The sequence below is a fragment of the Castanea sativa genome, chromosome 12 (genome assembly GCF_040712315.1).
Source record: "Castanea sativa cultivar Marrone di Chiusa Pesio chromosome 12, ASM4071231v1".
Classification (NCBI taxonomy): Eukaryota; Viridiplantae; Streptophyta; class Magnoliopsida; order Fagales; family Fagaceae; genus Castanea; species Castanea sativa.
The window spans coordinates 45,553,497-45,570,477 of NC_134024.1; the positions used below are offsets into that span (position 1 = coordinate 45,553,497).

At 33.9% G+C, this 16,981-nt stretch overlaps 1 protein-coding gene and 1 pseudogene across 1 annotated transcript; both read left to right on the forward strand.

Moving 5' to 3' along the window:
• Nucleotides 1-32: 32 nt before the first annotated feature.
• On the forward strand, nt 33-10,218 carry LOC142618622 (uncharacterized; annotated as a pseudogene).
• A 2,728-nt stretch (nt 10,219-12,946) lies between these two features.
• On the forward strand, nt 12,947-13,681 carry LOC142620766 (receptor-like protein 34). The gene has a single exon (XM_075794078.1). The coding sequence runs from the start codon at nt 12,947-12,949 to the stop codon at nt 13,679-13,681; it is 735 nt and encodes a 244-aa protein (XP_075650193.1).
• The last annotated feature ends 3,300 nt before the right edge of the window (nt 13,682-16,981 follow it).

Sequence of the window (16,981 nt, forward strand, 5' to 3'; positions counted from 1 at the left end):
AAGGCCTCTTTTATCGCTTCATAAGAATTTCGGACCGTTCTCTGCTCTGCCCTGCTTTCCCGTGAAAACGGAGAGGGAAAGGAAAGAAAATTCGGCCAAAAATGGCACCGCAGCTATTAAAGCTTCCCATTGCCAGTATCTCACGCTTGCTTCATACCACTCCAAGCTTGTCTTTTCTTTCTCTTTCCAAATCTCCAAAGATTTCTGGTACACTCTCCACTCTCTCTCTCTCTCTCTCTCTCTCAGTTATTGTTGAATTCGTTGTTGATTGAATCTTAATAATTTTAACAAACCCATTTCGTTTGATGTGGATTTGTGGTCTAATTATTGCTTTTTTCTTTTTGAAAATGATTTTAGTGAGATGGGTCAAGCCCAAATTCACAGTCCCTTTAGAAGCTATGCTGTTGCAAGTTCAGGAAAGCTTCATACCACTCCAAGCTTGTCTTTTCTTTCTCTTTCCAAATCTCCAAAGCTTTCTGGTACCCTCTTTACTCTCTCTCTCTCTCTCTCTATGTTCTTGTTTAGTTCGTTGTTGATTGAATCTTAATAATTTTAACAAACCCATTTCGTTTTATGTGGATTTTTGGTCTACTTATTGCTTTTTTCTTTTTGAAAATGATTTTAGTCAGATGGGTTAAAGCCTAAATTCACAGTCCCTTTAGAAGCTATGCTGTTGCAAGTTCAGGAAAGCTTCAACCACCAAAGAAGTAAGCTTTTCTATCCCCAACAGCAGTTTGTTAACTTGTTACTGTTATTCAGTATTTTAAAATGTGAAACAGGTGATGCGTACAGACGATTTACAATAAGAAGTGTGTAAGAATCAATGCCGATTAGTATATGGTGTATGAATCTACTACTTCTGCACTGTTTGTATGCTAGGAAAATGGAAGGGAGAAGAGATGAAATTGAGGATTTCTTATGTTTTGATTGGACTAAGAAAAAAGCCTAATCTTGATTGGTTCTAGCTTCTAATTCACTATGTTGCTTAGATTTTGTATTAATTACTCTCTGGGCATTGAATGGAAGTTCTAGACTTTTCTCAAGTATAAGATTAGGATCAAGTTAGACTTGGTAAATATTTGCAATGTTACACCATTTCATAAATTTTTATTAGATTGAAGAATTCCACTGTTAATCACATATTTTCTTTGTTCTTAATATGCACACCGAATTTCCTGTTAATTGGATTTTATTTACTATCTAATCGTTATTTTAAAGTAAAAAATACTTGAAATTTAACATTTTTATGATGAGATGGTAATTAATCTCCAATCATCTTGATATTCTGCAAGCATGAGTATAACAAGGTAATGTAATCCTAACATTGTTGATGGAGTGGTAATCCTAACATTGCAAAGAGTTACCCTAGGTCTATATATATAAGCACATATACATTTTTAATTTTGATTGGTTAGACACACACATACATACTTATATATTGGTGAATTACGATGCTCTTGAACCTATGACCTCACCCTCCTCACCATACTTTGTGGGTAGTGGTTAAGCTAGCTGATGATATGTGATAAAATCGCCTCAGTTTTTCCAATTAGATGTCAATAGAGTGGAATGGAGAAATACTAAAACAGTTGTAGGCTTAGTGGTAGCCCAAAGTGGGAGTTTTCAGTTTTGTGCACACTAGGTAAAGGCATATTTTGCACAAATGGAGGCAGTGGTGGTATTAGTTGTCCTAGAGGAAATGCTTGTGATATTTTCAGAACGAGAGGTACATAAAGTTTGTTGAGGGTCCATAGTCAACCTCAAAAAATATGGGCCTAAGGCTTGGTTGTTTTGTTGATGACATATATGGTGGTGTTGGTTGTTAATGGTTGCAATGACCGATGATGGTGGAGGTGATGTAGTTGATGCTTATATGGTCACTTCCTAGCATAATTTTTCATAGTAGTGGCAGTCTCATCAGATTCATGGAGTAGGTGGTGGTGATGTCATCAGCAAAAAATACTTGTTTTGAGTAAAAGAAGCTTTTCCCCCTTCCGGTTGTGAGAAAGTCCTTTACTATCCATGCTATAATATCCTTTCAAAGAAATTTATGCTTTGAAATGCTATCTAAAGATTTAAAAGGCTGGCTTAGTTAACATGAAACCTAATAATCACAAATTACATTAGCAATTAAGCAAACCCAAAAACTTTATTGAATTTTTTAAATTATGTAAACATGATAAGCAAGTTCATCCAAGTCTTTTAGAAACAAAATTAGAGCTGCTAAGATGAGCCTTTTGCTGTTAAGAAAAATTCCAGTATTATTGATTAAATATTTGGAGTAGCCATTTATGACTGATAATAGTCTCAACACTGATTCAGAGAAGAAGATAAAAAAAATGACCTTGTTGCAAATAAATATTGACTATTAATCTTGAAATCATTTTATTATTTTTCATATATCATATTTCATTCTGCTATTGGCATTTTCAGGAAAAGGAGGCTGGATGAAATATGTCTTGAAAGATTTCAGCAATACAGCCGAACCTTTATTCAATCATGGATCCTACAAGGTAAGTGACATTTTTTAATATTATAACATATTGTGATGCACTTTAGTGAATGAATACGATTACATGTAGGTTTATGGATATTTTGTGGGTTTTTTTAATAATGTATGTCAATATCTGTGACATTTGGATTTAGGCAATTGCTTGTTTATGAACCTTAGTGGTGGCAAAAACAAATAGCAAATGTTATGGTGGGAAATTGGTTAAAGCAATACCCTAACAAGTTGCTCGCTAACTAACTGTAACTATGCATGTTTATCTTCAAATAAAAACAAGGCCATGCAGGCCATTAGGCCTGCTAGTAATCTTGTGAACTGTCTTCAACTGTCAATAATGCCTGTTGGCTTGACAACCGCATCAAATAAATTGTCCAGTTTGTTTCAGTGTTTGGATCATCATCTGAAACTAAGACCAGTTCTCCCCCATTCGTGTCCACCCATACATCCTCTTGCCACCTAATGTAATAACAAGTAGAGATAAATTCATATGGTGTTTCCTTAACACCCTTAGTTTTAGATTTAATATGGCCTTACCAATATCAAATGGTTATGTAATCAAGAGAAAAATTGAAATCAAGTTTTTCCCCATATATTTCCAAAATAAAACTGGTTGTAGTTATAACTTTTAAACCAATGTGCATTTCCCACATAATTCAGTATTGCTTGGACCCTATACTAGTTTTATTGTGTTTGTGGGTATCTATCTTGCAAATTTCTAAGAACATGCTATTATCTTGGCTGAAAATTTTGATTATGGATTGCATTGTAAACTGTAGACTACCCCCCCCCCAACATCAAATATCCTTCCTCTCTCTAACATGTTTCTGGTGTAGGAAAAGTGTCTGTTGATGGAAAGGTGGTGAACAAAGCTGGAACACCTGTTTCTGAGAAGGCTGTTGTGCAAATAATGGCTGAAATTCCAAAATATGTATGTAGGTGATTACTCTCGTAAACCAATGCATCATGCATGCTTAATACAAAAAAAATTATATTACTGGTAGATTTGGTGAGAATATATATTAATTTAAGCTCTCTTTTTTTTTTTGGATATAGAGCAGGATATAAGCTGGAAGCTGCCATTGAACAGCTAGGTGTCAATGTTGCTGGTAAAGTAGCTCTTGATTCAGGGTTATCCACTGGAGGATTTACTGACTGCTTGCTTCAATATGGAGCATCATTTGTTTATGGGATTGATGTAGGCTATGGGCAGGTAATGTGAAGTTCTAATTCTTTCTTTTTGCTTAGTGAATTTGTGCTAGACAGCATCTGGACTTGAAGTCCCATTCCTTTTTAGATTTGGATGGTAACATAAAAGAAAAAAAAAATGTGAATAATGCTAGAGATACAAACTATTTTACAATTTTTTTTACAAACTGCTGATGTGATGAGTGATTATTGGTAAATAAAAAAATGATATTAATGGTAGCTTAGATGAAAACCAATAACAGATTAGCCATATCAACATTTTGTAAAAATATTGTAAAATAGTTTGTGCTTGTAGCATTACTCCATAATTTTTGTCTCTAATTGAAGATGTGATAGGAAATATTGATGGCAATTCTATGCTTATTATGATGCTGAATCTTTCTTGCTGTGATATTTTAGGCCTTTTTAATTAGCACTCTTTGATTGATGATTTTCGTAAGTTAGTTTATTATAATTCAAAATATCAGTAATTAAAATGCAGCATTTAATTTCCAAAATTGAGATGCCCATGAGTTACTTCCACTTTTAGATTATTATTATATATATTTGCATACTAATTTTGTGAAGCTTGGTAAGTAGTTTAAATAGTCAGTTAACTAAAAAAAAATTGTAAAGAAGGAACATCCTTATCTTGCCAAAATCAACTTAAAATTAGGAGGATTTTTGAAGGTGTTGAATGTCCTCAGCACGTTATTAATTAGCCTTTTTGGGATCTGTGTATGACTGAATTACTATTATATGCGGTATAGCTCCCTCATCGGTTTTAGACCTTTTGAATTTCAGGTTGTAATTCTTTTGCAATATTTTGATACACTTCATGTATATTGAAACTATCTTCTCTTTTTAATAAAGATTCTTTTACTTACGTTAGGAAAAAAATCATCATAGCCTTTGTACATGAATTATCCCTAGAGCTTGATTTTGAGGCTCCTTGTGGATCTTGAGACTTAGATACCAAAAGTTGATATTTTATCATTAGCCTTAGAGCTTGACTTTCAGGGCTTTTTGGGTCTTAGAATGTAACACTAAAAGTATTTTGTCATTTCATTATTCTAGAAATGGTTTGTTGAGAAACACTTGCCCAGTCAAAGTTTGTTAGAGGGACCAAAGGGTTGAATTTGTTTTTGGCACTAAAATGTTTGATTTTCACATAAGATGACTAAATTAGCATTTTAGTTTTCTATCAGCAATCACATCCTATAAAGGAAAATTTATATAACCTCTGGTCTTAAATAAAAAATAAATAAAAATTTAATTGCTTATTGTAGAAATTGAATAGAACTGATACATTTTTTAATAAGTGAATAGAACTTAACTTAATATGTTGTTAGAGCAGCTTCTGTTTTATTTTCATTTTTATGCTAGATTTTTTTTATTAGTGCAGATACAATTTTTCGACATTTACCCAAAAATTATTAATATGATGATCCTCCCATGTCCACTTTTTTATAAGAACTGTTGATCATTAATGGTTCTATCGGTAATCACTGCTGACTTCTTGAGGTGGCTGAAAAAATTCGTCGAGATGAACGTGTTTGTGTGATAGAAAGGACAAATCTAAGATACCTTTCTGAACTCCCCCAAAAGGTTGATTTGGTGACTTTGGATCTTTCTTTCATCTCAATTCTCTTGGTAAGCTTTCAAATAGTGGTAGGAAATGTAAGGTTCTTTTGTTATAAAGAAGTTTTTGATTGGTTGCTTTCAACCCATCCTTTTGAAGTATTGAGTGGTTGTGTGGTTATGAGGGTTTTTTTTTTTTTATTCCAAGGGGAGTTTTGAACTAGTATCCGCTTCATGAGGTGTGGTTCCTAAAATGCCGACTATATTTTAGTAATACTATTTTAATAGCCACATAAGCATTTAGTGTATCAACAGTGCACTCCTTCTGCCATGTAGGATTTTCCCATTACTGAGATGACGGTAAAAACTAAAATGATAATGATTTTTTATTTTCAGGGTCTAACATAGGCGCTTCAAAAAATGTAGGAACCAAAAATGCATTTTCACATTCTTTTTACTAGTATGGTTTGAACTAGATGAGTTAGAGCTGCTTGAGATGGTTTATTCAAGTTCAGAGGAGAGTGATTATTGTATAAGTGAGAAAGAGTGAGTTTATTCAAGTTGAGGAAACGGAAAAAAAGTAGAGCAAGACCAAAAATAACATTAGCATAAGTAGTAAAAAAAAATGTCAATTAAGGAAGTAACAGAGATTATGACTTTGGATTGAATAAAATGACATAAAAGAATACAGGTGGCTGGCCTTAACTAATTTGTTGAGGATCAATAGCCGACTCCAAAAATTTAAGGAAAACCCGGTTCCTACCAAAATATACTTAATAGTTTTTCATTTCAGTTCAAGTTTAAATGTTTTTTGACTCAAAATTAGCAATTGATTAAACCCAAATCTTTAGAGAAGTGGATAATCCTTGTTCTTAATTATTTTCACCTTTATCGAAGTAAGGTGTCCATGTACTTTTTTTTTTTTTTTGAGAAGGTGTACATGAACTTGAACATTTAAATAGTACTAATATATGTTCTGGATATGTCATGTGCTAATATAAATATAAATGTTTTCAATGTACCTGCATTGAGGGACTAGAATCACATACAACATTTAATTTTAAATCCGGTGATCCATAATTTGACATTGACAAATCAGCTTTTAAGCCATGTGAATCATAGGCTTGAAAAACATCAAACTTTCCAATGTATACTAAAAAATAAAAAATAGTCTTTAAAAAGTAGTTATTTTTTCCTACTAATTGGTTAAACCGTCATAAAGATTTTAAGTTGTAAAAACCATTCTGTTGTCCAAATAATAAACTTGTGTGTCCACATGTATTACAAAAGAAAGTGTCATGAAATTTTTTTCATAGGCTATTATGTCTATTATATTACATCAGTACAATTTCTATGCATTTGAAACGAACTTCAAGAAAATGTATCCATTTCCCTCATCCCCACAAGAAGCACCCAAAAATACAGAGGGAAAATGATCTCCAGAGATCACCCTAAACAATGCTTATATAGCACAACTTACATGCACTACTAGGCCTCAAATCATACAAGGATGCATTCATAAAATGTGAACAATGGAAATTGGGAGCAAGATGCATCATTGTTGTATTCACACAGAGCTTGCAAACTGGCCAGGCCAAGTATTATTTTACCACTCGCCAAAACTGCAGCTGTAGTGTTGAACTCCTAATGGGAAAACTCAACTCTTAAGGGCCAACAAGAAATCTCTGAAAAACTTATTTGCTTGGAGATGCAAATCTTGTCCGCTCTCTCTGCCGATTTAAATCTCGATCCTTTGGTGATGATGTTTTCCCTCCCACACCTGCCTGCCGCATCATCTCTGCAAAGATAGACAATCACGCAATAAAGTATAAAAAATTCTACATGTTTTGATGCATTATTCACATAAAGTTATTCTGCAGCTCAAATTTAGATATACTAAGGCACATCTATTTAAACACATGGTCTGCTGAAAAGCACTCAAACAACCACCATTTGTTTAAATTAAACTACCGGGGGGGGGAATTGCCCAAGTAAAAACAGAGTATATTGCAAGATACAATCAGCATAACATACTAGGAGTACATGAAACATACTTTTTCTCCTTTACATTGATATCAACAAAATAGTGATTTTAATAAACTCATTAAATACTAGAATATGTTATTTGAATGTTGGAAGGGGTAGTGACCAATATAACACTAAAATATTGCCAATCCCAACATCAGCCAAACTCGGAGAAATTTGTGTGGAAGTGAAAACCAAAAAAGTCTAACCTAGTCAGTCTGAGGTATATCCACACCAGCTAAATACACAAACTTTCCTCTTCTAACAGAACCCCCTTAATACATAAATTCCAACTTTCACACAAGCTTTAAGAAACAAATTCAAGCACATAAGCATGAATAAGCACAAAAGAGGGTCAAAACTCAAAAACTTAAAAACCAACCCCAGACATCTATTTAAACACAATATACAAGTAAATTCTCATCCATTACCAATTAGAAATTCTCATCCATTCCAAAACTTGACCACTCAAATAATTGGATATTATGGGTATAACTGTGAATTTGAAAACTATGACAATATGGGATTACACTATTACAGTAATAAAAAGTTCACATGAAATATCACAAATATACCAGGATTCAATGCTTGCAAACTATTCAAATTCCAAACACGACAATATGACATTCTTACTTTATGACTGGATACAGACTCACACTCTCACAGGTTCACAGTCAAAGACACAACTTTCAGTTTATGGTTCAATACCAATACATTTGCCACTGATCACAAATTACAGAAAAGCTCAAACTTTCATGTAAAAATCGCATATGTATGAACCAAAGTTTTCAGAAACTTGGGCGGAAAAAATCCTCTATCGTTTCTATTCAATGCTCCATTTGGTTGCTGTGTAAACGTAAGGAAGATAGAAACTTACCCAGGAAAAAAAAAAAAAAGTCACCTTCCATTTTATGATAAAAGTTTCAAATTTTCATTTTTCCTTTCTTTTCTCTCACTTTCTCAGAGACCAAATAGTGCAAAGTGGTGAATAGAAAGAGAGAAAAAAAAGACTGAAATTTGAAAATTACCAGGTGGGCTTTCTGAAGAGACGAAGATCTAAGAGAAATGACAAGGGATTTCCAGGAATCTCCGAAGCTTTTGAAGCTGCTGGGTTTCCGATTAAAACATGATTGGGGGCCGAGGAAATGAAAGAAAATTTGAAAACCCTAGTGAAACGTCCGAGGGCTGGGTTTTGTTTTTAAACGGGCTTACATGGATTTTTAGTTAAAACCCAATAATCACCGGTCTAATTGAGTTGAAATCTATTTAACCCAAATAATTGATTTGAGTTCAATTAGAGTGGGTGAGTTTGAGTAAGCAAATGGGTTTAGGCTTATTTTGCCATAGCCATAACTACTGAAATCTTTGCTGAAACAGGGAGAGAGGAATCTTGGAGAGACTATTTTTGCGTTTAGGTTTTTGTTGCCAAAGTGGGATATATATATAAATTTACTACATCACTCTCCGACTCGCACACGGAGACGGAGAGACTCTCACTCTCTGTTTTGTTATCACCGACTCAGAGGACGACGCAACCCCAATCCCAACTAGCCGTTACTATTTCAATTTCTTCTTTACTGCCACGTCAGGCCATAATTATACCCCCTCAGGACTGAGATCAGGATTACAACAATTAAATCTCTCTGCTCTGTTTTGTTCACTCAGACTCAGAAAAAAAATACTTACAATTTCTTGAACTATTTTCCACACTCTCTCTTCCTCTAATCTCTGTTTTTTTGTTCTAATTTTTTTGTTGTCTTTTTCTTTAATCTCTGAAACTCACAGAGAAGAGAGTTATTTGTTCTTAGAATGATGGAGACTTGTTTTAGGGTTTGGGTTTTTTGAATTCTCTATAAATCCTTCACACTCAGACTCAGAGAAACACTTGCACCCTACGCAACCCAACCCCAACTAGCCGTTACAATTTTTGAAGAATTGCTTTCCTCTCTTCTCCAACAACAAACCTTCTCTCTCTATCTCGTCTCTGGAGGTTGTTCAATATGGGTTTTCAGTGTTTTGGGGGCAAAAAGAAAGTATCTTTTAACCCCATTGTCGAAACCTTTGAATATGTTTCAAGGGATGATGAAGTTGAAGACGACGAGCAAAATATAGCAAAGTCAATCCTAAAAATGTCTTCTTCTTTTGAGGAGAGTGATTTTGACGATGACCACCATGAGGGACTGGTGGTGAATGATGTTTATGAAGATGATAGAATTTTGGAGGAATCAAGAAGGAGAAAGATTTCTGGGGGTGCTTTTGTTAATCCATTGTTGAATCCAGTGACAGATCTTTCTCAGTGGAGAGCTGTTAAAGCTAAAATCACACCACTATGGAGGCCAAACTCACCAAGGAGGTCACCCAAATATTTTGGGAGAAGAATTTCTGCGGCCCAAGAGATTAATTATGTTCGAAATAGAAACTCTAATATTAATCCATTGTTGAAGCCTATAGAAAATCTTGCTCAGTGGAAAGCCTTAAAGGTTGGAGAGAGCTTTTAATAGATATATGAGGCTACTGCTGAAGCTTAGAATCATGCTCCTCCTGCTGTATGTGAAGACAAGGCTTGTGATATAAGTTTCTGTCTGCTAAAGTCTCTTTGTTGTGTCTGCAGCTTCTTGCTGCATGTTTTTTTGTACTTTTTATTGCTTTTGGTTCTTGGTTTCAATAATATTTACTTCATTCTTGTTCTCAGTATCTATATTTTTTTAGTTCTTTTGTGAAATTTAATTTGGCTGTTTGTTACTTATGCTTTCCTATTGTGATTTCCTGTTTTAACCCAATTGAATTTATTCATTATTGTATCCATTATTATTCTGCAATGCTAGGTACCCTTCTTGCACAAACCATAGTTGTAACCTCTAGCTCTATCACAAGATGAAATAATCTCTTGAATGGTATTCAATATATTTAAATTCTATCATCGTTCTTCTCAAAAAAAAAAACAATAACAATGATAAAAAGCGCTTGTGAATTTTTGTGTATGTGTTAACTGGAAGTTAAATACATAAAAGACTTTTTTGCTTTATCCAAATGAAGATGCAATATGTCATGGTTAATATTTGCTTAAGTCCTTGCATAAATGAGAAGTTGATTGGCACTAGAATTATATATTCAGATTTCATGAGTGATGAAATACTTAGATTTCGTCTGTTTTGGTATCAACTCTTGTAAACGGTTTAATCAATAATTTGTCCATGAAAACGCTTTCAAAAACTAGAATGCGCAGCATTTAAGTTTTAACACAGGTTAGAAGAATAGGAAGACAGAGACAACTGATGAAGGATATACACGGTATATGTTTGATGTATGTTCATTTGCTCTGCTCTGCTGCCGATTGCTGGCTCTAAGTTATCCTCATATTTCTTGCAATTGGCAGTATTATGGATTGATTTTTTTTGTGTTTTTACCACTTCCAACTTCACACTCACATTCCCAAAATGGCTGACATGGTGGCAGATGAAAGGTATTTGCTTCCCCATCATTGAGAACTAATTTTAATCTATAACCAAACATTCCCAAAATGGCTGACATGGTGGCAGATGAAAGGTATTTGCTTCCCCATCATTGAGAACTAATTTTAATCTATAACCAAACTAAATATGCATCCTCCTTCCAAATTGAGAACTATTTTTTTTTGGATACCACTTATTACTGAAAATTGAAAACTGAAAACACTGTAACAAAATAATTTTTAAATGTATGAATAGTGCCGTGGGACCCAGTTTTAAAGTTGATTTTGCTAAAATCCGTACTTGCGGGTCCCATCAACAGTGCACAAAACCCACACAAAAACGCTAGACGCAGCTTACAAAATCATTTCAGCTCTATCCAAACATACACTTAGGATATGTTTGGATACCGCTTATTGCTGAAAGCTGAAAACTGAAAACACTGTAGCAAAATAATTTTTAAATGTGTAAATAGTGTCGTGGGACCTAGTTTTGAAATTTTTTTTGGTGAAAAGAATACTTGCGGGTCCTGTGAACAGTGCATGAGATCCACTGGAAAACGTGGGACGCAGTTGAAAAGAGCTTTTCAGCTCTATCCAAACGTTCACTTAGTAATCAATTTTTAATGTCATTTAGGTGATAAGCTCATTTTCCCTTCGACTATCACGCGGCTCCTTTGCCATTTTTCTGTCTCCTAGAGATTGTTGTTTGCATGGTGAGTTTACCAAAGGAATTTTTCAACTACCAAATCTCAAGTCTTTCAGCGTGCGCTTCAATCCAAAACTCACTGGTCGTGTACCAGAATTTAATAGAAGTAGCCCCCTTGAAGATTTGAGACTTGCGGGCACAAGTTTCTCTGGCAAGCTACCTAATTCAATTGGTAAACTCAAATCCTTATATTACTTGGATGTTGAAAGTTGCAATTTCTCTGGTCCAATACCATCGTCATTTGCTAACCTGACGAAGTTCACATATCTAGATCTTTCAAAAAAACATTTTCAGCCATGGGACTCTCTCTTGGGTTGGTAAGCAAACCAAACTCACCATTTTACGTCTAGCAAATACTAGTTTATATGGTGATATCCCATTTTCTTCTATTGAAAACCTGACTAAGCATACAACATTAGTACTTGATAGGAATGAATTAACCGGTCCTATCCCATCGTGGCTAGCAAACCTCACCCAACTAAATACTCTATGGCTTCCATACAATAAATTGTCTGGTCCAATTCCAACATCTATTTCCAGCCTTTTGAATCTTCAAATTTTAGATTTGTATTCAAATAACTTGAGTGGCACAATAGAATTTGACTTGTTTCGAAAGCTCAATAACCTCTCCAACCTCGATTTATCTTATAACAACCTTTCGTTGGTTATTGATCCTAGTACCAATTCTACCTTCCAAAAATTTAAGGTATTAGAACTGGGTTCTTGTAACTTAAGTGACTTCCCAGAGTTCCTTCAAAACCAAGATCAGTTGGAAATTTTGGATCTTTTTCAAAACAACATTCATGGCCAAATACCAAAATGGATCTCTAACTTGAGTACAGACACTCTCTTGATTTTAAGCATGTCTGGAAACTCACTCACAGGTTTTGATCAACCCCAAATGCTTTCCCTTGGCGTAGTCTACAAATTTTGTACCTTCTAAACAACAAGCTTCAAGGGGCACTTCCAATTCCACCTCCATCCATTGTTTCCTATTATGTCTCTAACAACATGCTTACTGGAGACATCTCTCAAATGATTTGTGAACTAAGTTCTCGTACTACTCTTGATGTTTCATACAACAACTTGAGTGGCTTCCTTCCCCATTGTTTAGGAGACTTGAGAAACCTTTCCATTCTTAATCTCCAATACAACTTTTTTCATGGCAGCATTCCTCAAATATTCATGGAAGGATACAAATTGGGGATGATCACATTGAGTCGAAATCATTTTGAGGGGCCTTTACCAAGGTCGTTGGCTAATTGTACAATGCTAGAAGTTCTTGATATTGGAAACAATCATATAATTGATATTTTCCCCTCTTGGTTGGGCATTCTTCCAGAGCTAAGGGTTCTCATATTGCAGTCAAATGGAATTTATTGGAATACCTGAAACAATTCCAAGATTCCCAAAACTACAAGTAATTGATGCCTTGAACAATAATATTAGTGGTAAGTTGCCATTTGAGTACTCCTAAATTTGGAAAGCCATGCAAAGCTTTGATGCAAGTCACTTAACGTATATGCAAGCAAATGATCAGATGCAAAAACATCCAAGTAATGGCTGGGTATTGAAGTCGTATGTCTACTCAATGACATTGACAAACAAAGGTATAAAGACAGAATATTCGGGAATCCAAAATTTCTTTGTGGCCATTGATCTATCAAGCAACAATTTTGAAGGAGAAATTCTAAAAATTTTGGGGAATCTAAAAGCGCTTCACATTCTTAACCTTTCCAATAATGTTCTTACTGGTTTTATCTCATCGTCTTTAGCAACCTTAACAAATCTAGAATCATTGGATTTTTCTCAAAATATGCTAGTTGGAGAGATTCCTCCACAACTAGTGGAGCTCACATTCCTTGCTTTTTTGAATGTGTCTCATAATAATCTTACAGGACCTATACCACAAGGGAAACAATTTCTCACATTTCAAAACAATTCATTCTATGGAAATGTAGAATTGTGTGGAGGTCCATTTTCCAAAAGATGTGCCAATTCAAAGGACCCACCAACTCCACCTTCAAATTTTGAAGCAAACCAAGGCTCAAATTTTCCATTTAAGTTTGGTTGGAAGGTAGTTGCGATGGGATATGGATTTGGATTTATAGTTGGAGTTTTTGTTGAAGAAATTAAAATCACAAGGAAGAGCGGTTGGTTTATAAAGTCTTTTGCAAGTGGCCATACAACAGGAAGGGTGAAGTGGAGGAGACGTCAAAAATAAATTTAGTTGAGTAAGAATTTTCCCCTATAAATAAACCCATTAATATTGTGCTTCCATTACTAGTGTTTCCATTTTATTTCAAGAGTTTGGGAGGGGTATTTGATAATTTATCATACTAGATAACGTTTATTGTCGTTTTTTTTTTCTTTGTGAGAAGCCGCATTTATTGTCTACTCAACGTAATACATTTTTGTGGTGCTTTTCTTACTGCACCTTTTCCTTTTGGTGATCTTGGTATTGTCATAAATGATAAAATGGTGTTGCATAACGTATTTTAAATTTAAAAACTTCAGGAAAAATATACAGTCTTTGTAAATCTTTAAATATATATAAGTTTCGTGTATAGCGGTTTTAGGCATGTTGATGACGAACTAGGCCTATTAATTCCAATCTAAGTAAATTGGGTGAATTGTGTGCCATGTTAATAAAATTAAGGTATTGACTCTGTCAGTAGCGGAACCAGAAATTTTGCTTTGAGGGGGGAGGGGGATGCCTTGGCTACAACCAACACTTTTACTTGAGATCAACAACCTCTTTCTATTGCATGACTTCAAAGCCTTGTTAAAAATCTTGAATTTGGTTATGCATTGGATATTTAGCTTCATCACATCACATATTTTACATATTCAAGAGTTGGAGTTTAATTTTAATGTGAGTTTGATTTTTTTTTTTTTTTTGAATTGTAATTTTGTTGAGTTTTATTAATTTTGAGGATACATTTTTTTTTTTTTTTTTTTTATGTTTTGTATTGTAGGGAGGAAAAAATTGGGTTTGAGAAAGTTTGTTTAAAACTTAGAGAATAATTTCCAAATTCTATATACTTTTTAATGATATACAAATTGTTATAAATAATTGGGCAAATTACAACTTTACCTACATGAGGTTTGACCGAAATTTAAGTTGTTTACCTGTGGTTTGAAATCCCATGATGTAAGTGTTTTGTTGGATTGTTTATTTTTACCTTATCCAATCTTGTATTTTTATGTATTTTTATGTTTTGAAAGAAAGAGATATAAAGGTGGAGCAAAATTACATATCTAATCTAGTTTTTAACAGAGGTGGGTTACAGAAATCTAAGTGAGCTAACCTCAGGTGGGTACAATGTCAAAATTCAAATTACAGATAGGCAACTTAAATTTCAACCAAACCACATGTAGGTAAATTGTAATTTGCCCTTAGTAATTTTTATTAAAAAATGAATATTTTCACAAACTTACCTTTTGAATTTTTGAGAAATATTATACTATTTTCATTTTGGTACAATAGAGATTATATATATATATATATATATATATATATATACTTTAAGACTTTCCTCTGCATAGTGCATGTTAGCGACTAATTTCTTATAGCAACAGAGGAACCCATTACAGTCTTGATTGTACATCCATGTAGTTGTTCCCCAATTGAAGCATACTTCTCACCTGAACTAACGCTAAAGAATTGTTGCAAGAGAAATCTCATCCAAGACAATGGTCATTTGATTAAACCGTTCCAAAGCTTCTTCCTCGAACTCAAAATATGCAAGTCCACTGACTAAATAAGTTTACGAAACTGTATTGTGTTCTGTGAAGCTATCAACAAGACTACTACCAACTAGAACATCAAGAGTAGTTCCATTTGAACAATCCGTTCATGCAAATTAATACCCCCATATATTCAACATCATATACATACAAAACTATACTGTGTTTAATGGCATAGGTCATGGAATTTAGTCTAAGACCTTGACTCCACATCTCAACAAAAGTACTAAGGCTCTGAACCCAAAAGTCACGTTGAAAGAAGATCAATAACATTGTGTTCCAAGACATAGAGTCACGTTCAGGCATCTAGTTGAACATTTCAAAACCCATTCCCACCCAATACAATTTGAAGTATCCATAAATCATACTGTTCCAACAAAATGAATTTGGATTTGGGATCCTCAAATACACTATCCTAGCATAACTCACTTTTCCCAACTTATACTATAATTGTAACTAGAAAATAAAGTTATTTAATCTTCTCTATCTTAAATTGAATCTAGATCAAATTCTTGTAAAAAAATTCCAACAAATAAGTGGGTCTACAGAAAACGTCAAAATTTTTTTTAGAGATAATCGTTGTTTTCTAATTAAACTTATTTCTATATTGTTAAAGGTAATTGAGCATTGAAATTGCATTATTCCTTAGATGGTGACATGAAATAATATTTTGTAACATATAAATTCTAATTAATTGAGATGGGTAGTCTAGACTCTAAAACCAAATTTTCAAGGAGGAAACTTATGAATTTTGAATCTGTGAGAAGATGAAACCCATACAATCAGCCTAAAGCCCATTATTATTAACTCATGAGCCATCCAAGCCCACAGGCCGCAAGTACAGCCCACACACTTAAAATAGCCATCCAAAATTAATTCAAGATGGGTCCATAACAAGCCCCTTGACATCAACTTCAAAGCCCATCCATATGGGCGACAAAGTTCTAAAGCCATTCCATGGAATCAACCAATTGAAGCCCATAAATTAGCAACAGCCTATGAAAGCCCGCAGCTGTAACAAATAACTAAAATAAGCTCAAGTGAATGTTTGGCAAAAATTATTTTTGCCAACTTCTTTTACTATTTAACTTATTTTTGGTACTATATATAGGTTTTACTGCACTTTTTGGTACTATTCATAAGTCTCACTGTACTATTTCAGCTAACTTTTACCTTTATTTACAGTACTTTCAGCCAAAAAATTTTAATTTTAGCAAAATAAGCGGATCTCAGACAAACCTAAGTACAAGAATTTCATTACATCACTAAGTAGAGAAACAGCCAGATAAGGGGAATAGAAGAGCAATGGGTTGAAGGGCAAAATGGCTGTTTCGTGTCAATTTGGGCCCACCCAAAATTTGACAAATAAGCTTGGAGCACTTGCAAGACCATTGGGTCTATAGTTTGATGCCATATGTAAGTAAAAGAATTCATTAAAGCAATAATGCATCTATTGTGTTAAAGATTTGTCTGCATTTGGGTATAGAGCTTTTTTATGGAAATTTTTTTGTTAGAAGTGTGCTAAAATATATTTGTATTTTGAAAAAACGAAAAAAATAATTAAGAAAAAAAATGAGGTTTTAAAAAGTTATATATAAAATATAAATAAAATAAAATAATAAAAAAACTAGCTTATAATCTATTCCCAAACACACAAAGTTTCAGCCAATGTCATATTTACCTCCATAAAAACAAGGGCCAATTATCATTAATGCAAAGCTGCTGCAACCCTTGATTTGATCAAGTTCAAATTGGGGTCTTCCCCTTAAGGAAG